Source organism: Oculina patagonica, chromosome 8 (assembly GCF_052425735.1).
Source record: "Oculina patagonica isolate OP01 chromosome 8, crgOcupat, whole genome shotgun sequence".
Taxonomy (NCBI): Eukaryota; Metazoa; Cnidaria; class Anthozoa; order Scleractinia; family Oculinidae; genus Oculina; species Oculina patagonica.
The window spans coordinates 21,055,405-21,080,714 of record NC_135765.1 but is presented as its reverse complement, the minus strand read 5'-3'; the positions used below and the strand labels follow the sequence as shown (position 1 = coordinate 21,080,714).

At 39.0% G+C, this 25,310-nt stretch overlaps 1 protein-coding gene across 4 annotated transcripts in view; it reads left to right on the top strand.

The window, feature by feature from the left end:
* The window catches only part of LOC144662699 (scavenger receptor cysteine-rich type 1 protein M130-like), a 161,072-nt gene that overhangs the window by 49,136 nt on the left and 86,626 nt on the right, over positions 1 to 25,310 (top strand). For 2 of the 4 annotated variants that reach the window (XM_078523559.1, XM_078523556.1), the window contains exons 4-7: positions 2,625 to 2,939; positions 7,355 to 7,663; positions 15,137 to 15,448; positions 24,661 to 24,972. In XM_078523559.1, coding sequence (XP_078379685.1) covers positions 2,625 to 2,939; positions 7,355 to 7,663; positions 15,137 to 15,448; positions 24,661 to 24,972 — 1,248 coding nt within the window. The remainder of the gene's footprint in view (positions 1 to 2,624; positions 2,940 to 7,354; positions 7,664 to 15,136; positions 15,449 to 24,660; positions 24,973 to 25,310) is intronic. The other 2 variants (XM_078523555.1, XM_078523558.1) reach the window with 2 other exon arrangements.

Here is a 25,310-nt window from a genome sequence, read left to right as displayed (position 1 = left end):
CATTGTAGTGAACAAGAGAAACAGTGTAACATCGGTCACAAAACAAACTATAGGGTGCAAGTTACAGAGGCACTCATGAGAAAAGTGCGTTCTCCTGTAGCCTTCATTGTACAACTCTTCTTGTGTGAGATGGTTCCCAAACTTAACCTTTCGCGATAAAATAGGTCTGGTTAGACAAACCCTGTAACGCAGACAAGACGGTTTAAACAGCTTAATAAACCGCCGCCGCGTTTGAAGCCGGTAAAGTGTAGGATATTCGTGAACAACGGCACTAAGCCACCTGTATGCTTTTACTTGTAAACGTTGCATATAAGAAATTTTCCTTGCAGTCTACATTTTTCTTTCTGCGCTTTTACTGTTTATTGTTCACGGTTGTTATCCTGGTCTGGGCCCAAAAGAACGCTTATTTTAGCGCTCTCCGCGGTTCGACACGAAACGTTCTTAACTGTTAACTCAGCCTTAACTTTACAGGGGCTCGTAATCATAATGAATTTCATAAAATATTTCGCGAGAAGGAAAATCTGCTTACTCAAGCTGTTGTCAGATTATTTTGCTTGGCAATGCCGAACGCTGATAGGTCCCAACTGGATCAAAACAGTCGCTTGTCGATCCACTGTTCCCACTAACATATACTAAAACTAGTTACATCGGACTTAATTTGTTTATTAGTTTCTGAACGCACTCGCTTTCTTTATTTGATGATAAGGAAAACATGTTGGCGAGCCTGCTTCCAATTTAAGCGTTTCCAACAAAATATTCAGTAAATGTTGATTCTAGAGTTTTAAACTGAACAGTAACTGCAACAAGCCCAATCCGGGTGGAATGCTTGTCATTTAACCAAAACTTTCGGAAACGCTCGCTGGAATGCAGGATAGAGCAGTAGTTTTCCGAGAAATTCGTCTTTTTCTGTTCAGACTGAACAGTTTACCATTTACGTTGGTACCTGCCCTTTCCACAGTTATACCCACTATTACGTTTAGTACTAGTCAATCACATTTTCAATCCGTTGCTTCTCCATTTTTAAACGATGATGAAATACCCTATCGGCTTTAAAAACTATCCTTTTATAAAATGCTTAATGATGTTCATTTTTTTTTTATCAAACAGTGTTATCAAGCACGGCAGTTCAGACCAGCAGTCAAGCATCTTCAGCAACACTCACTCCCTCCCCGTCGATTGTCTCTACATCATTAGTTAAGACCAGCATTCTACCATCTTCATCAAGTTTTTCTTTCTCCGTTTCGTCCGTCCTGTCGATTTTCTCTGCTGTCACTTTGTCCAGTGCATCGCCCAAAGCTTTATCAGGTGGGGACGTTTCACCCACACCATTAGTTGAAGGGACAGGTGTGTGTGTTTGAATTCCTTTAAAATTGAACACAATTGTCGAACGTATACAGGTATTTCAATTAACGTTGTCCGATCAAAGCTTAAAGACAAGACCGAAAGGTAGTATGGGTAGAAGAAGAAAGTGACTGCACATGACAAACGCGAAGTTTCACGTTTTCTTTCTCTTCAGACATGTGGAAACAAGGTTCTTTTAGCCACATTGAATTTTAGAAAAAATTTCAGAACTTAAGATTTGCGTCACTGCACTAAACTGAACTAAACTGAACTTTATCATCTGTTTTTATATATTGTGACAAAATTGCTTACCCCCGCTACCAGTAAAAGCGAGTAATTAAGGCGGCAGCAAGGATTAAAATAAAAATGGTTTACACACTTCAATACAGAGGTATAAACAAATGATTATTAAATTAATTAATTAGTGTAAAAAAAACTAACAATATAATAAGTTACAAACACACACGGAAAGCTAGAAGGCAATAACTGATAACTATATAATACAGGCTATGTGACTTTTGTGATTGTGGGATTGAATTCCAGATTGATACGCCAAATCTTGTAAAAGATTTTTTTCATTTTTTTTTTCTGTTCTTGAAGTTTTTACAGCAAAGCACTCATTTAAGGACGATCTGGTGTTATAGTTATGTATTGTTCCGATTTTGGTAAATTGATTAAGAAGGTTTATTGAAGCAACTAGTGTGTAGATATCATTCATCAGATAACATAGTTGCTTGAAAAATAAAAAATGATATTAAAAGACAATTAGATTTAATAAATAGGGGAACATGTTCTCGGACCCTACGGAAGACGCAATGCACGTTTTAGTACGATTAGCAATCGATTTAAATGTGTTTTTCCCCATGCAGATATATATTAAGTAGGGAATTACTAAAGTATGATAAATACTAAGGAACAGGTGACGTGGGATGTAATGTCTCGGTAAAAGTTAAGCTACAGAAAGGCTTCTTGAGAGGAAAAATCCGTGAATCCGTCACATCGAAAAATAGAAACTTGTACGTTTCTTGTAGGTCAATATGCAAAATTCTAGTGAATACCCAGAACACCATACGGACTACCCTTTAAGCTTTAAGCTTTGCCGGACAACGTTAATTGAAATAGCTGTATTTCTTTTTGACCTTTGCGCGAGGAAACGAGACCTTGCGCGCCAATCCGATGACAAAGAAAGATTTTGGAAAGAGGGTTTGTGTTTGTAAAGAATGCGCAGTCTTGTTTAAAAGCAATTTTAAAGCGCTGTCTTTCTGCTTAATTCCAATTAACAGTTCGCTTAGTAAACGCTGGAAATCTACCATCATATTTTGGTCGTGTTGAAGTGCTGTACAATGGTACATGGGGAACAATTTGTCATCACTACTTGGACTTTCTGGCAGCTGAAGTAGTTTGTCGTCAGCTTGGATACGATGGAGCTGTGGCAGCACCTCGTGACGCAGCATTTGGACAAGGAACCGGCCCGATATGGCTGAGTGACGTAAGATGTGTGGGGAATGAGAAATCAATATCAGAATGCAGTCACCGCGGATGGGGAGTTCGCTACTGTGGACATAGTGACGATATTAGCGTACATTGCAAACCCCGAGGTAAAGTAAAAGCTATATAGAAGTTAAGGTAAAGATTATATTAAATTTAATCAACTACAATCATGTTTTTATTACTTCATCGTCTGTGTATTACAGATCGTGTGACATAGTAGGCAATAATGGTATATCCATGTGTTATATAATAGGTATTGTTCAGATTGTTAGGACTGCGCATGCGCACTTACACGTGTTATTCGGATGTTCAGATTAAAGAGAAGTGAGTTCCGTTTACTTGTGTCCTTGATAATTATTATCCGTTTACAATATTTGGCGACGAGGATGGGATACTCCAGTGATGTGTTGCTGTCTTTATGGTGCTTTTGAAAATTGCGAAGTTCTTCTGTGCGTTTCAATTGTCCGTGCACGTGGTTGCTTGCGTTATTGTTTTTTGTTCGGCCGCCATTATGACTTCCCCGCTAGTTGGTTCCATTGGAGAGTTCGATACTTCTAAGGAGGCTTTTACGGCTTATCATGAAAGACTTGAACAATATTTCGTTGCGAATAGCATTGGCCATTACCCTTCTGATGCTTCCGAGGCTGTCAAAGCAGCTGCGACCAAGAAGAAGGTTGCAGTGATGATTTTAGTTATCGGCAAGAAGACATACGGAACACTTCGAGATTTGTGCCGTCCAGAAAATCCAAATGACAAGACATTTGAGCAGTTATGTGAATTACTTGAGCGACATTTTGAACCTAAACGATAAGAATTTGCAGAATCGTACCGATTTCACCGTTGTTTTCAAGAAGAGAATGAAACTGTTCCTGTGTACAGTGCTCGTTTATGACATCTTGCCTCCAGTTGTAATTTTGGTAAGTTCTTAAATCGTTCTCTTCGCGACCAGTTTGTTTGTGGGATTCGCAATCCGGCCACTCGTTAAAAGCTTTTACATGTAAGTGAAGATCGCACCTTCCAACAAGCGATGCAAGTGGCAATTGCTGACGAGATAGCAGCGAACGAATACATGCAAGTGCAGCAGCAATTGTCTCAACCAGTACATGCAGTCGCCAAGGACCCACCTGCCCTTCCTTCTCGCCGAAGTTCAAGTACAGCTCCAGCCTTACCACCAACTGGTCGTCAAGGGTCATTTCCTAAATCGCCTCGACAGTCTACCTCCTACACTTGTTTCTCGTGTGGTAATTCTGACTATACAAGATCTAAATGCAGATTCAGAAATGCTGTCTGTCACAACTGTTATGGAACTGGACATATTGCTAGAGTTTGTAAGAAAAGTGGATTTTTTTCACACAAAAAATTTCAGGACGTGCACGTGACGCAGGTCACGCATAAGGAACTCAATCGATGATTTTTTACTATTTTCTTCTTTCTGAGCCTCTATATAACCTAGGTATAGGCATAAGAAAAAAAAAATATAAACGATTTTAATCTTGCCTTATTTTGTGTAAATCATAGCTTCCAAATGGAAATAAAGCGAAGCAGACCACTCAACGGGAGTCGTCTTTCAAAAAATTTAATAAGCATTATGCAAATTACGCATGAATACATCGTGAACTTGCGTTTCTAATCAGTGTGAATCTTGAGTGCCCAGATTTTTATTTCATATTTTAATAGTAGAGACATAGAACTTTGCACTGTGTTTAGTTTGACTCGATATCGGACATACCAAGGTGCTTTTTTGGCCTCTAAAGTTTCTCAATTTTTGCCCTTTGCCGAAGTGCTTGATAGAGCAGTATTTTATTAAAAAGGCGATGGAAATCTCAAAATAGCTAGAAAAAATTAAAAGGGTCTGTTGCTTGAAAGGAAAAAGATAAAGCTATTATTCAAAGTTTATTTCGATTCATGGTATTGAAAGTTGGTTTGATAGCAATACGGATAAATTTTTCCAATTTTACGCAAATTTTTGATTTTTTTCATATGAAATGAGCTAAAATCACCATTTTCGGTTTTTCTTTATTTCTCAAAAAGTATAAATGCCAAGAAGAAAAGAATAATATTTTCAAACATAGTTCCCCAAAGGTGTTCTTCAGGCAAAGTTTCAGGATTTTCGATTGAGGGAGCCTGTCCAACGATTATTCATATTCTGAGTCGGACAGCCTTACAATGTTCTATTCACGATTCATGCCACATCACTCTACAGTCCTTAGACCTTTACACAGCCTATTGAAGAATAATACACCCTGAAAATGGTCTAAAGTTGAAAAAGATGCATTTGTTGCCGCTAAGCAGCTGATACTTAGCTTAAAAACGTTAGTACATTATGATGAAGCACTTCCCCTTTTTCTGTCATGTGATGCTTCATCGTATGGTGCTGGAGCAGTTCTGTCTCATCAGATAAATGGACAATTTCGGCCTGTTGCCTTCGCCTCTTGTACCCTGACACAAGCCCAACAAAACAGTTAGAAAAGGAGGCATTTAGCATCATTTCTGGATTAAAGCGATTTCGTCAGTACTTGTATTGTCGCTCTTTCACAATTTTAACAGATCAACGCCCTTTGCTCACCCTCTTCGGACCACAGCAGCCGGTTCCTGCTCATGCAGCAGCTCGACTTCAAAGATGGACCCTCCTGGCATCGCACAATTACAAAATTGAGTACCGCAGCACTACAGTGCATGCTGATGCAGACAGTTTGTCACGTCTTCCTTTGCCACAAATATGGTAACCCAAATGTGAAAATATCCAGTGCTTCTTCTTAGAACCTGAAGGTGTAACCAATATGACCAGTCAGATGGTCAAAAGAGAAACCCAGGTTGACCCCGTCTTTTCCAAAGTGTACAGTTATGTCATCAGTGGATGGCCAAGTGTAGTAGATCCCACATTGGTACTGTTCAAGAATAAACGAGATGAACTGACAACCCAACAAGGCTGTGTGTTGTGGGGTACTCGGGTTGTTGTACCACCTTCCCTTCAAGAGAGAGTATTGCGTGAACTTCGTGAAACACATCCAGGATTTTCCAGAATGAAAGCGCCATCAAGGTCATATGTATGGTGGCCCAATATTGATGCCCATATTGAAAGGACTGTTTCTTCACGCAGTACTTGTCAAACTGTGAGATCTGCACCTCCTACTGCTCAAATCCATCCATGAATTTTTCCAGCACTGGCTTGGTCTCCCATTTATGTGGACTTTGCAGGACCGATCTCTGGACATATGTATATGGTTGTTGTTGATGTATACAGCAAATTCCCAGAGGTGGTCAAAATGACAAATATTACTGCTGGAACAACTATCACTGCATTTCGTGACATATTCAGCAGGCACAGATTGCCTGAAATTCTTGTTTCTGACAATGGTTCCCAGTTCACTTCGAGACAATTTGAGAAGTTTTGTGTCAACAATGGAATTGTACATCGTACTTCAGCAGCGTACAAACCATATGCACCCACCAATGGATCAGCAATCAAACAAGCCCAGCTTACTCACACTGATGTGTCATCGTACTTACTTGTTTATCGAAACACCCCCAACTCCACTACAGGCGAACCTCCCTCTTTAATGCTTATGGACAGGAGATTGCGTACTGATTCCTTCAGTTGAAAAGCATGTTGAAGCTTGACAGTACAGTACGATGGTTAGTCCCACTGCAAACAGAGGTCTACGCCAGTTTCATGCAGGTGATCCATTACTGGCCAGAAACTATGGGAAGGGAGAAAAGTGGATGCCTGAGGTCATCACTGAGGTACTTGGTTCTCGTCACTTTATGGTTGAAGTGTCAGGCAATTTGTGGAAACGACACGTGGACCAACTTCTGAGCCGAGCTGTCAAACAGCCCATCATCAATTGAAGATCACTCTATGCCACTTCAATTGGCTCCCCCAGTGGACGTTTCTGATGAAGCTGTCCCACTTTCCTCAGGCTCTCATACAGCCACAGCGGATGAGTCACACTTAACCAGTACTAGCGAACGTTCTGAAAGTCCTTTACCTAGAGCTTCCTGTTCTGTGACAGACAATGACAATGTTACTGGAGTTACTCCTGTTTTGCTGTCAGGAACTCCTGATACAAGTTCTATGTTAGAGAAACCAAGTTACTCAGATAAGGTTGCTACTCCCCCTTGTTCTGAAAGACGTTACCCTGTTAGAGTAAATCGTGGACATTCAAGTCACTTGAGAGACTATGAGTTAAAGTGCTGACATTGCTTAACTGTTATAGAAAAGAAACTGTTTCATTAAAAGGAGGAGATGTTATAGAATAGGTATTGTTCAGATTGTTAGGACTGCGCATGTGCAGTTACACGTATTATTCGGATGTTCAGATTAAAGAGAAGTGAGTTGCGTTTACTTGTGTCCTTGATAATTATTATCCGTTTACAACATCATGGAAATATAGAAACTATAAAGTTATGTTTTTTTAAGGCCGACATTTGAGGACAGCCCTCATCCCTTACATTTGTCATTCGTTTGCTCTTCAGTGGACGCAAAACAGTTATATTGTCAAATCTTTTTATGTTTCTGCAGCTCGTCTTGTTGGAGGGTCATCTGTCAGGGAAGGTGCAGTACAAGTTTACTATAACAACACCTGGGGCTGGGTGTGTGATGACCAGTGGGACAAAAGAGACGCGGATGTGGTTTGTCGAATGATGGGTTATACAGGAGCATCGTTCCTGCCTGGTAGAAGTTCAGCTATCGACCAGAGTGATTTGATATGGATGAACAATGTACAGTGTGCTGGAAATGAAAACTCGCTTTTCTCTTGTGTTCGTGGATGGATGAATGACAGCTGTTTAAGTGGATATAAAGCGAGAGCAGGGTGCAGTGTCCCTGAAGGTGAATATGAAAATCAGATTTTGCATGATAATTTTTCAGTCTAATACGCTTGCGCACTAGACTCTATGCTATCATTGAAAAGCTGTTAGCAATCCTAAGGGACCAGTTCGGGATCGCCAATCATTTGCTGTAATGTAGTAAACAATGACCAGCCGCAAGATCGGACTCCGTACGGTAAAAATGGACACGCACAATTAAAAACAGCCAATCAGCTACACGTGTTCCCACGAATAGTTAAAAGTTCCTTTTCATGTCACGGTTATTCAACACTTGTAAAAGACGCAATGATTTTTCAGTTAAGGCAACTGTAAGCTTTTGGCGAAAATAAAACTTTATTTTCAGATCACTTAAGCACTTGTGTTTTTGTCTTGCTTAAAAGCACCACTTCTTTGAGAGAACATTTCGTCTGCGATACACGTTTATTTACACAATGCAACCCAATGTTTATTTTGTTAAAACACTAAACTTTACGTCGTATTTTGTATTTAAGTCACTCGATTTTTTTTCTTACATAATGCAAACAAAAACCTTCAAAAAGAAAAGATGTACATGGATAAATGTAAATGAAGTTACGTGACTTAATCAAAATTAGCCTGTTTAGCCGCTTGCGGTATTTCACTGTCTCTTGCATGTCATGGGCATACAAATCGAATTTAATACGTTTATGTTTCTCACAGGTCTCAAGTTCTTCCAACTGCAGAAAAATCACAAAATAATTAATATGGAAGTGATGACTCGCGAAATTTCTACATTTATATACAGGCTTCGCTCCTGAGTATCGTAGTTCAAAAATAATTGCCTTGCAGCGTTCAAAAGGTCATCATTTATTATATTGACGTGAGCATTTTAACCCTTTGTGGAAAATTTGTCACTAAGTGTTTACTATTTCAGGCGCTTTTATATCAAAATCTGTTTCAAGATCCAGATTCAAAATGGCGAAAAATCTGAAGAAAACGATGTCAAGTTCGTCCACCTTGTAGTAATGAAGAGGTTTTTTTAAATCGTCACGCATTCTTGTCCAATTGTTTCATCGTTTCTGCTTATACAGAAGAAGTAACATCAACTGCTGTTCATACTTTAAATTATGAGAAGTATATAGCATTAATAACCGTTTCGTTTTCATTCATAATCATCCGCGACGCCCTTTACTATAAGCGTTTTAAACTCCCGAACACGTACTTCTAACCAATTTTTACCGGCCTAAGAAAACCGCGAAATCTGTATCACTATGCAATAGAGCAGGCAATGGAACATTAGACTCTTGTCACTCTTGGTAACCTATTTTTTTAGGTCATGTATGGCTGGTAGTGGGGGATATTATTGCTTGCTATGGCGATCTCTAATATATACTGATTTAATAGTGTAATTATCATAAAACGTATCCCTTGCGGCCAGAAACAGCAGTCAATAATAAACTCTCAATACAGTAAGCCATTTAATTCATTAGGTCTTGTAAAACATGAGCGACGGTGGGAAATTGACATGATGAGTAGTTGAGACGAGTTGGGAAGGAGTTAAAATTGAAGTTTAACTGACTGAAAATATAATAAACAAAACCTATGGAAAACAAATTGACAAACAACGTTAAAAATAAGCGAAACCATGACATTGAAATAAGCGAAACAGACATTGTTCTGGCGCTCTGGCCGCAAAAGAGTTGCTCTGTGAAACAGGAGAAATCTGCAGAAAACTGCGCTCGTTATTTAACGGCATCGAAAACTCCTATTGGACCAAATGACAAAATAATGCGCACCGTGTGTTAAATCCAACAAGTAAAGAGGAAGAAAGTTCTTCGATTTTTTTAGGCATTGCTTTTTGCAGGCTCCATCTATCAACGCTAATGTCTCGAATGACGGAGAACACTTGTAAACACTCGTTTTTGTTGTTGTTGTTGTTGAAATATCCTGTGGATATTTCATCAAACTATCGTGGAAAGGCCACTGTCCAGTGCTTTATAGGGTTTTCAAACCACACGCACCTGACCAAATTGGCGTATCCTGATTGGCTTGTCAATTCATGAATTATTGATGAGTTTGAGAAGTAATAATAATAATAATAATAATAATAATAATAATAATAATAATAATTTAATAATTTATATAGCGCTTTTTACATGTGCTGATCAAAAGCGCTTTACAGTAATTTCATTAAAAACAATAAAAAGTATACATATACATAAAACAACTAAAACCTAAAGGTAAAATACAGTAAAAATTTAAAAAGATACATTAAAATGCTGATCTAAATAAAACTGTCTTAAGTTTACTTTTAATTAAAAACACCAAGTGTCGTAATAATACGCAGGTCGGCCGGCAACGACTCTGATTCTCTTACTAACCCTAGTAAGACCGCTGCTGTTACCATGCAGAAAAAGTAGTAGCAGAAAAAATATGAGCGGGAGATCTGTATGGGCCTTTTCAATGGCGAGCCGATAGGCGAGCCATTGTAAACGCCATACAGATCAGACGCGAATATTTAATTCTACTTGTGAAATGAAATCAATAAACTGAATGCAAAGTATTGTTTTGCGATTGTCATTAACTCTTAAATACGCTGTGAGACCCGGAGAGGGCGATTTTCTACAGGAAATAGAAAATCACCGGCACGTGAATAGTCCATTTTACAGCTGCCTGCCAAGTGACCTGGCCTTTGAATGGTAGTGAGGCTGGAGGTGACCTTGCATTGATACAAACCTCTCTGCTTTATTATGTAAATGCAAACTAGTTTGCATCAAAACAACATGATTAACACAACAAAAGCAGTGAGGTCTGTATCAAAACAAGGTCACCTCCAGCCTCACTTCCATTCAAAGGCCAGGTCACTGAGCAGACAACTGTAAAATGGTCTATTCTCAAACGTCGGTTTTTATTTCCGGTAGAAAATCGACCTCTCCGAATCTCACAGCGTATTTTGGAGTAAGTAACAATAACTACATGCCCCCCCACCGCTGAGGTCGATTTTGTCGACCTGACGCCATTTTGTGTGTGGTTTGATGGGCCGCGCATAACAAGAAAAGCAAAACTCGCACTTTGGAAGAATTTTCTACGCTTCACTGAGGCACTCGGAACCAAATGGACAACGATAGGAAAGGGAAATTACCGGAGTTTACGGTGCTGGAAATTCTGCAGCAATTTAACCAATTTCACGGAAGATATTTCGCTTCGAGTGAGATGCTGTCGAAAATAGTTTCCAGCCTTGGGAGTATTTAATAAAGTACACGTGTTCAAAATTTCGCAAAGCAATAACTCGTCCAAATCGCTTCAAATTGGCTCGAGGAGCTGGCAAAGAAGAAAAATTACGAAACTGAGCAACAGTGTAAGTCAATTTTACTCATAAAACGTTCGAATTTCTATATCGTAAACTAAAACTGTTTCATTCCCATACAAATCCTTATAAATTGAGTCTTAGAGTACCGTGGCTCTTATCGTTAGCTTGGGCTGCCTGTGAAATATCAAACTCTTGAGTCTGATAAAACGTCAAACCCTTGTGATGCTGGGTTATCCTAATTTAAATATTAATGACACAAACACCGACTGAATAGACAAGCTTCTGTTTACGGGTTATGTAGAATCACTCTAAAATTTACGTTTACAGTGCTAGTGCAATTCAGAAACATTCCTGAACATCTCGTAGCGATCCACCACCGTTCTTTTTCCCAACCGAGTTTTTGGTGAACGAACTTTGTGAGCCATTATTTTAAAGACAAACCATCCAGGTCCTCCAACTTCTCTTCAAGACTTTGCACGCGGTAAACATCATAATCCTTGAACACACTTCCCGGGTCAAGTAAAGAAGCTTAAAGGGATTTTTGCTCGCGCGCTGTTTGGCAAGTTCGACTCTCAAAACCTCAACGGCTCACTTGTCAACTATGCTTTGACTGTGCAAGCAAGGAATTTTCTTGCACATTTTTGGGCGGCCGGAACCGGCGATAGTCATCCTCAGCTAAACCGTCCACGTTTCAAAACTAGCAGGACGCCACTGCATGCAAATTGTGGCGGCTTGAAGTAAACAAGCTTAGTTGTGAAAACATGGATCTTACGCAATATTTCAAAAACGAGTGCGAGTGTTTCATCGGGGTTTCCAAACATGAGAAAACTGATGAAAGCACGAGGCCGTAGGCCGAGTGCTTTTATTGTTTTCGAGTGTTTGGAAACCCCGATGAAACACGAAGCACGAGTTTTTGAAATTTCTTCTCAATTGGCGCCTAATTGCAAACAAAATATACTAATCACGAAAATTTAATTTATTTCTTTTGATTAATTAGCGTACAGTTTGCAATCGGGGCCTTATTGCAAACAAAGGATATTATTCACGAAAACATTGAATTGTTGCTATCTTTTGTTCAATTGGCGCATAGTTTGTGATGATTATGTAAGATCCGTGTTTTTCACAACTAAGCTTGTTTACTTCAAGCCGCCACAATTTGCATGCAGTGGCGTCCTGCTAGTTTTGAAACGTGGACGGGTTAGCTGAGGATGAATAGAGACATTTAGCTACAGGTTTTTTAATTTAACGGCAAACCGCAAACGGCAGTTTAAGGTTAGTTGTTTGGCGTTTGAGGTATCATGAACTCTACCGGTTTAGCTAGACATCTTTAATTAAACTCGAGCAAAACAAGTAAACTAAATGGAAAGATGACTTGTCAAATTAAAATTACCAGTGATCCGGTCTAACACCGCTTTCTTTTCGACGGTTGTTGAAGACGGCACGAAGAAAAGCACACAAACTGCTCGTCAAGATTCACGGCAAAATCAAAATTTATTTTTCTTTCACGATAAGTACAATTCTCTAAAAAACTGCTCTGTTTTGTTACGGTATCTGTGAAAGAAGTAGCTTACCTTAACGCTCGTATCCTTCTTGAAATTTGACTGGTTCGCCTTCAAAACATTCGTCCGTTCCACTGGATGTTTTCTGAGAAATATACGGTGAGATTCCGAGAATTTACTTCTGAGCTTTCCGCCGCCATATTGGATTTGCGACATATACAAGTGCATGTTTTTCAATAAAAGACAAAATGTTCAATCTGCACTCTTTCAACTGAATTTTTTCTCTGTGTCTAGACAAATAACTACTTCAGATATCTATAGCGTCAATACGTGAGATAATTAATAATAAAAGAGAAGAAACCTTGAGGGAAATCACCAACGTGAAAAGCTACCTCTTGCCGTCGAAAACGTGCGTTGAAAACTTCAAACGTGACCTCGGGGCCTGATCACGTGATTCCTAGACGTTTGCGGTTTGACGTTTATAGCCGAAAACCTGAAGCTAAATGTCTCTAATATCGCCGGTTTCGGCCGCCCAAAAATGTGTAAGAAAATTCCTTGCTTGCACAGTCAAAGCATAGTGGACAAGTGAGCCGTTGAGGTTTCGAGAATCGAACTTGCCAAACAGCGCGCGAGAAAAAAACCCTTTAAGCTTCTTTACTTGACCCGGGAAGTGTGTTCAAGGATTATGATGTTTACCGCGTGCAAAGTCTTGAAGAGAAGTTGGAGAACTGGATGGTCTGTCTTTAAAATATTGGCTCACAAAATTCGTTCACCAAAAACTCGGTTGGGAATAAGAACGGTGGTCGATCGCTACGAGATGTTCAGGAATGTTTCTGAATTGCACTAGCACTGTAAACGTAAATTTTAGAGTGATTCTACATAACCCGTAAACAGAAGCTTGTCTATTCAGTCGGTGTTTGTGTCATTAATATTTAAATTAGGATAACCCAGCATCACAAGGGTTTGCAGTTTTATCAAACTCTAGAGTTTGATATTTCATCAAACTATCGTGGAAAGGCCTCTGTCCAAAGCTTCATCGGGTTTTCAAACCACACGCACCTGACCAAATTGGCGTATCCTGATTGGCTTTTCAATTCATGAATTATTAATGAGTTTGAGAAATAATCATCACAAACTATGCGCTAATTAAACAAAAGATAGCAACAATTCAATGTTTTCGTGAATAGTATCCTTTGTTTGCAATGATGCCCCGATTGCAAACTGTACGCTAATTAAACATATTTTGTTTGCAATTAGGCGCCGATTGAGAAGGTATTTCAAAAATTTCGTGCTTCGTGTTTGATCGGGGTTTCCAAACACTCGAAAACAATTCATCATTTTTCTCGTGTTTGGAAACCGCGATGAAACACTCGCACTCTTTTTTGAAATATTACTTCTCAAACTCATTAATAATTCATGAATTCACAAGCCAATCGGGATACGCCAATTTGGTCAGGTGTGTGTGGTTTGAAACCCCGATGAAACACTGGACAGAGGCCTTTCCACGATAGTTTGATGAATTATCAAACTATTGTATTGTATTGTATTGTATTGTATTGTATTGTATCAAACTCTAGAGTTTGATAAAACGTCAAACCCTTTTGATGCAGGGTTATCCTAATTTAAATATTAATGACACAAACACCGACTGAATAGACAAGCTTCTGTTTACGTTTACCACGCAATTCAAAAACGTTCCTGAATATCTCGTAGCGACCACCGTTCTTATTCGCAACCGAGTTTTGGACGAATTTTGTGAGCCAATATTTTAAAGACAGATTATCCAGGTCCTCCAACTTCTCTTAAAGACTTTGCACGCGATGAACATCACAATCCTTGAACACACTTCCCGGGTCAAGAAAAAGGAATTTTTGCTCGCGCGCTGTTTGGCAAGTTCTCAAAACCTCAACGGCTCACCTGTCTTTGTACTGTATACTTCTACGGTTGGACTGTGCAAGCAAGAAATCTTCTTGCACACTTTTGGGCGGCCGAAACCGGCGAGATTCATCCTCAAATGACCTGTCCACGTTTCAAAACTAGCAGGACGCCACTGCATGCATTTTGTGGCGGCTTGAAGTAAACAAGCTTAGTTGTGAAAAACACGGATCTTACATAAACAGCACCAAGTATGCGCTAATTAAACAAAAGAGAGTACCAATTAAATGTTAACGTGAATAATATCCTTTGTTTGCAATAAGGCCCCGATTTCAAACTGTACGCTAATTAAACAAAAAGAAATCAAAAATTAAGTTTTCGTGAATAATATATTTTGTTTGCAATTAGGCGCCGATTGAGAAGCTATTTCAAAAACTCGTGCTTCGTGTTTCATCGGGGTTTCCAAACACTCGAAAACAATAAAAGCATCAGTTTTCTCGTGTTTGGAAACCCCGATGAAACACTCGCACTCGTTTTTGAAATATAACATAAAAAACAGTGGAAGATCCAATCCGATTTGGGGATTAATAGAACACGGCTGAGTATCAAATAATCTCACTTATTCCCTGGTTCTGGTTTCACAGCTATAAAAACGAGTTTTACGCAGCCACGCGTCGATTAAAAAAATACGAAGTTTGTCTTAAACTGACGGCAAGGAAAATACGATTGCAGGGAAGTTCGGCAGCTGGTCATCACAAGCAAAGCACCGCGAGTTGTTCTCATGACTCTTACCGCTAGTGACATTTCTTATATTTGTTTTTTGACGATATAGTTCGATTGGCAGCTGGTGGACATGCAGCCTATCAAGGTCGTGTGGAAATATTTCTTGGTGGCCTCTGGGGAACGGTTTGTGATGACAGTTGGGATCTACAGGACGCTCAAGTTGTTTGCCATCAGCTGGGATACGATGGAGCCTCAGCAGCTCCAAGAAACGCTGCATTTGGCGAAGGAACAGGAGTAATATGGATGAATGAAGTGCAGTGCACAGGGGACGAAGCTTCACTATCAGATTGCAGACGACATGACATATCACTTAACTTCTGTTCGCACTACTACGATGCAAGCGTGGTGTGCACTTCACCAGGTGACGTGAAAATTAATCCTGTATTTCTATAAATTCACGTATCTTCATAAAAATACAGTCTTTTTTGTTGGTTTCGAATTGACTTTAAACAACTTAAGTAAAAGTCTGCTACCAATCATTTGACATAATTATGCCATTTACCTAATAACTGTGCTATCATAACTACAACATACCTTTTCGACTATTTTCATAATAGGATCATTGTAGTTGGACTAAATTTCACTCCATCAATGGGTCCATCAGGTCCTGTAAACAAATCGTTTCCGAGGGAATAATTTTCCGTTTTGGGTGATGAATCCGTCACTCGAAGGAAATACCAACATGTGAACGCTTGCGGTTTGATGGCGAATGTTTGCAAAAAAGCTGTCAACACTTAGCAGATCCTGTAAAGCAACATTTCAAAACAAATTGAAAACGTGTCTTGCCAGATCACATCAAACATTACATAACAAATAAGAAACGTGACTAGCGCATATCATACATTATGTGAACCGTATGATATTGTGTTATTTTGTACTAACGAAATTAAAAATGTAAAAATTAACTTGTCACCACCCATTCTACACGACACACATGACACCGATTTACTTTTAATAGAGGGATAATTTTGGAATAAAGCTAATTGATCTTCGACTGGACATAGCTTTCTCAAGGTCTGCGAAATTTGAAGAATTTCTATGAAAGCGTTTTCGAGAAAAGCTCGGATGAAGTTTTAAGTTGCGAAAATACAACAAAAACAAATCAGTCTTAAAACGTTATTGAGAAGCACGTTCACAAGGCTTGATCCAATGACATTTAGCTCGTAAGTGAATCTTATATTATCTAGTATTTATTTATATAGATTCCCCAATAAATATATACAATAAAAAAAGAATAAAATATATAATAAAAAAATGCTGGGAGGATAACAGCAGGGGGAATTTAATTCCCATGTAAAAGCTGATATCCCACTAATTGAAAGCCATAAACAATAAACTAAGACAAGAGAATATTAGTATATGTATAAAATTATGTATATATACTAATACATTAAATGGCGTAATAGTATCTTGGTTGAAATCTCAGAGAAATCGTTTCATTTGATTTCTTGAAACATCGGCTTGAATATAAACTTGTATGAAGTGTTATTTTGCTCTTTTATCGAAAAATAATGGACTCTGCCATGATCGCGAAATAAAAAAGCGCTCGATAGATTTTTTTGAACTTGGGAGTCAAAAAGAAGATTAAAAATGTAAAAAAGTGTCTGATTTTCAAAATAATTGAAACATTCTAAGGCAGTCAATTTATCGCCTTAACTCAGGAAAACATTGCCCTATTTTTGACTCTACATCGGATCGCTGCCTAATTTTTCATTATTTTCCATTCAGTTACATAATTCAAAATTGCATCATTGCTGGTGTGAAGTGACGTTTGCAAGTGTTTTTCTCGCCTGTTGTGACATTACTTCCGGTGCAGAGTAGATTTAAAGGTTTATTAGCCATGTTATATTCACTAAAATTTTCACAAAATTTTTCGACTGTTTTCTGATGTCACTGGTCAATGTCAATGTCTGATGTCACTGATCAATTTTCGGAACATGTTAAGGGTTAGCTCATGTCGAGCAAAGATGTCACATATCAGCCAAGAATCACCAGTGGGGTTAAAGAATGTCCGACGGAGAAGGAAACGGAGTGTTCATTCAGCTGCATTTTCACCGCAGAAACTTTTTGCAAATATTGTTGGTAATATATGGGGTGCTAATGGCTAAGACGGCGCAAATTGAACTAACTATTTTCGTCATTTTCCCGGAGCACATTAAGGTGGCTCGATCGGATTTTTGAGTGACGATACCTTTCAACTTTGAGCACCTTGTATGCAACTTGTAAACAATACGACTGAAAATTAAATCGATCAATACAGCTATACTAAAGAAAGATGAAAGTTTCGAATGAGATAAGTTTCGTCGAAATCGGGGTAACCATAGTAACATAGTGACGTCACCACCCATTTTACACGAGTCAAATTTTCTTGTAATAGAGGGATAATTTTGAAAAAAGGCCTCTAGATCTTAGACTTGACATAGTTTTCTCAAGGTCTGCAAAATTTGGAGAACTTTTATGAGAGCGTTTTCGAGAAAATTTTGGATGAAGTTTTTAGGTGCTAAAATACAACAAAAACAAAGCAGTCTTAAAACATTATTGAGAAAACGTTCACAAGGCCCGATCAAGTAATATTATGGCCGTAAGTGATTCTTGAACTATCTAATTACCTTGGAAGAAAGTCTCAGAGAAATCGTTTCATTTGATTCCTTGAAACATCGGCTTGAATATGAACTGGTATGAAGTGTTATTTCGCTCTTTTATCTGAAGATACGCGACGGCTGGGCGCTTTGCGACTCATATACTTTGGCTTGGTTAAAAAGTGGTAAACTTTGACGCTTGCCTTTAATCGAAATAGTTGTTTCCTTTCGAGTTAGACAGATTTCAACTCGACTTAATGCAGGGTTCCCGATAAAGGTTACGCACGACAGAGTTACCTTTTATCTCGTCACGCAATCTTAACCCCACATTGAGAAGTAAATTTTCGTTTGGATATTACCAAAAGCCGCTTCTCCTCGCAGTATTCTTTACCTTACGGCTACACATGCCATTTCTAACGACTACATTTCCAGTAAAACAGTTGCTTTTTTTTCTAATGGCGATGCATTAACTTCTGAAGGAAGCAAAAACGTTTAGTGTTTACTGCTTCCACCGGAAGTAATTTCACAACAGGCTACAAAAAAACTTGTAAATATCACTTCACACCTGCATTGAATGTTGCAATTCTAAATTGTGCAACTCAGCAGAAATAATCAATTGTCACGAAATGAGTTCCTTTTGGTTAACTATTAGCAACGTTTTAGTGTGTGAAAGACTTGTACCAGTACAAATATTAAAACTTGACACCACTAAGATAATTACGCACCAAAGCTGGTGTTAAGGATCTACTCAAAAATTGACAAAACAAACAAATAGTGTCAACCGTAGCCGGTAGAAAATCGAACGAAAAATATAAACAAAACAATAAATAAGTCCGCCACTGCGTGAGATGGTTCTTGTGTGTTCCTGCCGCGAAGGCGGCCTTGCGAGTGACCTTTAAATCTCGCCACAGATCTCGAAGATCACGATCTAACAAAGGATAGAAAAATTAATAGTCATAAACGGTAAAGAAATCGTGCGGTACGGAGAACAAACTCAAACTTGAGAACACGGGAAGTTGACGGAAACGTGCCTCAAAACTACTGTCAAGATGCCAGCGAGACAATAAATCTGCGGCGCGATTCTCTTCGCCCGATAAATGAACCGCGCGTAGTTCACAGTCATGGGAGGCTGCAAAAGAGCGGCTAGCGACTGATCCTTCACCTTTCCTGAAGTGAGTGCAGAAACCACCGCAGCGTTATCGCAGAATACTTGAATGCGGCAACCGGCCCACAGATGGCACCACAAACGCAGACCAACTAGGATGGCGAGCGCTTCTAAAAGATGAATCTCTAAAAATCGGGCAAGGGCCACTGAAGGAAACTGTACGTGAAAATATTGAGACTGCGACAATCCACCACATCCCGATAAGCACGCGTCAGTGGAGAACACGGTGTCAGGAGCAGTCCAGACAAGTGAGGAAATAATAGAAACTCCATTGTAAGTCCGCATGAACCGAAGCCACCACGCAATGTCTCTACGAAACTCAGTAGTAAGACGCGTGCAAAGACCATTCCGTTTAAGTGTTCGCAACAAACAAATAGTCTACAAAGAACACGTTCCACAGAAATCAATACTGAAAAAATGTTCAATACGCCTACTGCGCGTACTATATCTATATCACGTGCTAAACATGCAATGAGATTATATAGCTATTACGCAATGTTGATAAGTGACAAAAGACATTACGATCTGAGAACTGAACGATAAGTGGAATTAATAATTTTGAAGCGTCCTCCAAAATAAACAAATAATTGTTATATAACGTTTATACATGTGACAAGTCACGTTTTTTCCACGAGATCGCAAGTGTTGACGCAATACTAATGAGAGACCCTTTCATAACCCACAGCGGAAAGAAATCCATTGAGAAATTAAAACAGTCCCTTGCGAGTTAACAAGAATGTGGTTCCTTCGGGTTCCAGATTACCCCACTTAACCGCTATTCTCCTTGCTTTTGCTTGTAAACAAGCAAAAAAGTCGAAAAAAGACTTTCAATAGTCTTTTTGTTAAACACATCACATTCAAGCAACAAAAAATTCATTCCTATGGAATTGTTGCACGTAGATTTCAATACATTAAAATTCCGGTTATAAGCCCTGGTCTTGAATTATAAACAGAGGGGCTTAAATCTGGGGGAGGGGGCTTATAAGCAAAAAAAAAAGGTTTGGAAACGAACCACGGGAGTGTTGATCGAAATACGTTTTTAAGTTAAAAAAGCATAATAAAGCAACAATTAACCCTGTTCAGTACTGTCATCCAGCATAGAGGAGGGGGGACTATATCCCGGTGGGGGGGGGGGTGCTTATAACCGGATGCAATTTTTTTGTTTCCAGGTTGATGGGTCTATGAACAGGGGGGCGGGGGCTTATAATATAATATTTTAGTGAGCTGTCATTTTTTTTTCGCTTGGGTGATTCGTTGTGTGTTAAAAAGTTAAACCCGCTCGAGAGTACTTCACAGATCCAATTTAAGCTGTCTCAATACAGTTTTTTCTGGGCCATACCTACAATTTGCAGTTGGCCTTTAAGCGACCTTCCCTGACTCGGATCGATATGAAAATTACACCATATGTTGGTTTAAGATTGAAGTTTGATTTAATATATTTTTTAAGGTCATCGATATTTCAATGGCAACGATAAACAGAAGACCGCAAAAACAGCAAAACCTGAATTTTACGCGAATCAGATTTTTTTTTTGAATAACTTATACCAACATCTTAAACTATGGTGTGCTGCAAAGTAAATTTCGATTTTGAGCTCTTTTTAAAAAAATCTTAAAAAGGGCGCGATAGATTTTTTTGAAACGATTACCAGGCATTCTCGATTATGTAAGCAACTCAATTCCAAAGTTTTATTTCCATTGATTAACTGGAACGTTTTCAAATTTTACGATAAAGGAGGCGTTGGAACGGACGAAAATTAGTTGCGTTACCAGGGGCGTAGCTAGCCTATAGGCCCGTAGGCCCGGGCCTACAAACTTTTTAGCCTACTCGTATTTTTAAAATGTGCTATCAAGAAAGTATTTGTGGCCGAAGCACTTTCAAGACGAAATAGAAAGCAATATGCATTACAGTCAACTCTCGTTATAGCGGACACGCTCGGGGCGTCGTTAAGTGCCCGCTATAGCGAGAGTCCGTAATAGCGGGAGTCATTTCCAGTCAAACCTCTTTCGCCGGGGATCTGGATTTTGTCCGTAATAGCGAGTGTCCGCAATAGCGGGGTGTCCGCAAGGCGAGAGTTAACTGTATAAACATCGCAACTACCCTTTCTCGATTGATCAAGTCTCTAGCAAGTATAAAGCCTTGGTTACGTGACACTTGTACTTTAAAGCATAAAAAGATAAAATAAAGTTCTCGTGTTTGAGTATAAGGTGCCAATTTAACAAAATAGCATTCCAGACGTTTCGGGCTTTTTAATAGCGCGACGTCTTATTTCACACCGCCGACAGTAGCCAGCCTGATCTTCACGTGGGAACTTTTCAATGCACGCACGCTTGCTGCCGCACCTGTGATCACATTCTCTGGCCCCGCCCTGCAGGATCTCAAATGCTTTATCGTTATCAAGGATACTTTCACCTGCGAAACAACCGGCTCAGTGTATGCATATGGCATCTCTTTCCGCCGTTGTTCTGCGATCTACTTCGCCGAAACTGGCCGCACACCACGGCAACGCTTCGTTGAGCACCTCCGCAGCATCGAGCAATACAAATGGCCACAATATTTAAGATGCACAAGTCCGTGGCATCATGTTCTGTGATGGAAACAAACAACGAAAACGTCAGGAAAAGCGACTCACCATCAAACTGGGAACCAATCAGCCGCGCTGACTAAATGAAAGTCGTTGCGCGCGCAGCAGCAGAAGCTCTCAACGATACAGCAACTTGACTTCCATTGATGATGGGCTTAGCCCGAAACGTCTGGAACGATATATTAGCGACCTTCCGATTGAACTACGAGTACGAGATTGAGTACGAGTACGAGTTTCCAAACCAAATTCGTGTGCCTCTTATAACCACTTATCACACCAGTCATGTCCCTAACGTTTATTTATGTGTTAGTCAGCAACAGGAAAGAGTTATAGTTTGGGGGAAACAATTGTCTCGAAATCAGAAATTCCAAAGTCGTACCCGAAACCCGAACCCTCCCTTCCCCGGCCCTCCCTTTAGAAGCGGTCAGGCCTACAACTCTTCAGAAAGCTGGCTACGCCCCTGGTTACAATTCACGCTTTACAAATTATGCTGAAATTCTCAAACGCATTTTTGTACCTACCCTTATGCAAATGTTTCCATTAGTTTCTTTTGTTCCAGAAATGCCTTTTTCACGGTGAAACGTCATACACAATGACTTGAATATTTTTGCGGAATTCTGTTGACAGCGGCTTTGTGGCGCAACTTTTTCTGTCGGCCTAAGGGACCGGTCATTATTTATGTAGAGGGGGGGAGGGAAAAAAAGGGGGGGTCAAGGCTATTTCAGAATGGCAACAGGGGGGGGGGGGCTAAAATTTTTTATAAAGAAGTTTAGGGGGATCAGCAGTTTGAGGTGGGTAAAACAGTTAAATAGAAGAGTGCAAACACTATAAGTGAAACAGTGACGCTAAATTGTACAATTTTATGCTATTTCTATTGTTTTATTTTGTTTAAACTCCACTATTATGTACAACTTTAGTGATTTGTATTTTACAGAAATACTGTTTGCACTCTAAACTCCATTGTTATCTCAAATTTTAGTTAAATAAAGAATCCAGACTTATCTGCTTTAATATCTGGTTTGACTGAAATTATTTCTTTTTACAAAATGATTATCACTGCAATAGCCCAAGAAGTAATAAAACATGATATAACAACAAGAAAGTAGTTCTTTTACACTTTAGGAAAATCATCGGAAAAGAATTATATTTTGCATGGTTATTACATTTGTGTTCACCATGAGAGCATAATTTGTAAAAACTATCACTTTTCCAAAGTTGAGGAGTTAATAATTGAGGTATGTTTACTATACACATAACTCATCCAAAATTTGCCCTATTGCTCGAAGAGTATCCATAGCAAAGAAGCCTTGGCTGACTAAGTGTTGATCCAGCCTTTGTGCATCAGAACAAGTGTGCAATTAAGATTGTATGTAACATGCATTAAATAATTACTTAAGGCATATAAAGAGGATATGAGGTGAGGGGGGGGGGGGTCATAACGTAAATATTGAATAAAGAAGGGGGGTCACTTGCTACTTACATGGCCTGGAGGGGGGGCCTTACAGAAATTTTGACCTTTCCAACATATTTTTCCCTCCTCCCCCCCCCCCCCTCTACATAAATAAAGACGGGTCCCTAAACGCTTTCTTTATCGTTTAATTTCGACCTGTTCCAGTCAATCAATTAAAATAAAACTTTGGGGTAACATTTTGTGCTTTATTAAGCATGAGTGACAAAAGTTTCAACGAAATCTACCGAGCAGTTTTTAAGTTTTTTTATTAAAGCTCTAAATTAAGTAAGTAAGGCGTTACTTTGATGTAATTTTATTATAAGAGCAGTGTCTGCGGCGCGGCTACTTTACTATTATCATGAAGAAAGTACGGTTTGAAATGTTTTGCGATTATTTCGAATCCAAACATAAAAAAATTGTTTTGTTCTTTTATATTTGATTTGCAATACGCCATTGTTTCAGATAGTTGTCTATTTTTTTATATACCGAATCTGATTCGCGTAAAATTCAAGTTTTACTGATTTCGACGTTTTTGTTTATCGTTGCCATGGAAATATCAATTGCCCTAGAATATCTATTATATGAATTTTCAATCCAAGACCAATATCTGGTGAAAATTTCATTTGGATACGAGTCTGGGAAGACTGTTAAACGGCCAATTGAAAATGTTAGATATATGGTTCAGAAAAAACTGTATCGATCAGAAAAAACTGTATCGAGACACTTTAAGAATCATTTTTCTCGAAAATTTTAAAATTTCTTTCCAGTTTTTTCTGAATTTCGCTCGGAAAATGCCAGAACAATGTTTTGCAATTTTTATTCCACAGGAATTATAAAGAGCAGAGTGAATTTATTTAGGGCGTATTTATTTGCAACATACGCGTAGCCGTCGTATTTGCCCGTCGGAATTTTTTATTGTTTTTTACAAAAGCTGGCACAATTGCGATGACAAGACGATTCTCTGGAATCACTTGACCATTTTGAGGAAGAGAGGTCTTTCGGGAAGCATTTACAAAGTGCCAAACAGAGAAAATGGTCTAACGCGAATATTTGTCCAAAGGTGCATTGCGAAATTTATTTTGACGAATTGCGTTTACCCGATACGTGGAAATATCGTATGTAAGTTTAAAAAACCTCACAAGGCCCAAGGGTAAACGCCCTTGACAAAAATACATCGGACTCGTCACTAAAAGATCGATTCTTCGATCGTATATTCGCATCCCCTCGGATTACACCGGCTTTCCTAGAAAGGTGCACGGACTTACTTACTTACTTACTTACCTACTTACTTACTTACTTACTTACTTACTTACTTACTTTACTTACTTACTTACTTACTTACTTACTTACTTACTTACTTACTTACTTACTTACTTACTTACTTACTTACTTACCACTGTTGACCTGCCGCCTTAGAGATAAACTGCTCGTTTTACCTTTACTTAAGGCTTAATTTAATTTAACGCGCTATATAAAACACGTATTTTTTTCTGAGTATTAATTCAATAGTGAGGCAAGAACTGTATTGCCACTTTTGAGTACTGTAAACCGACAGAACGCCTATCTCCCTATAACCTAGTTATGACGCGTAACCTCTATTTCTCTGGCCACCTATCAATAGGTCAGCGAAACGCAACAACATAAGTTCTGATGGTAAGAATTTGTAAAAATATGTCAACATAAAATTTGTCGGCTTTTTGCACAAGGATTTGCAAAAACCGTCGCAAAAATAGAATACTCTAACTAATGCAATAAATTTGAATAAATATATTATACTAATCAAGTTCAATTAAACAGTCCGCTTAGTCGGTGGAGCCACACCTGGAGAAGGCCTGGTACAAGTTTACCACAACAACACTTGGGGCTGGGTGTGTGATGACCAGTGGGACAAACAAAACGCTGATGTGGTTTGTCGAGAGATTGGTTACACAGGTGGGTCTGCAGTTCAAAGCAATGGAAGTAGTGGACAGGAAAATGACACGGTATGGCTGAACAATGTACGGTGCGTTGGGAATGAAAGCGATTTAGCTTCATGTGTCAATGATGGATGGAGACAACACAGCTGCAGAAAAGCCAGTAAAGCGGGTGTGAAGTGCATTGTACCACAAGGTAAGGATTAAATAAAATTATCAGTCTCACTTCGTTACAAACTTAAAAAAGATTAGCAAGTCATAAGCTATTTAAGAAATTGTACGTTGCAGAGTTGCAAGAATGATAGTTGCGAGTTAATTGCATAACATGCTTCTGATCAGAAGACCTATCGTTTGCTCTTTGAGTAATGGCGACTGAGAGAGACCAAGACATCTTAAAGTGCTTATTTTGACCCTTGTTGTGCTTTATTGACCCTTGTAACTTAATTAATAAAGCTAATTCGCATATTTCTAAAGTGGAAATAGATACAAGGCAAAATTAAGCCATTTTGACCACCCTGTTACGAAAGGGAATCT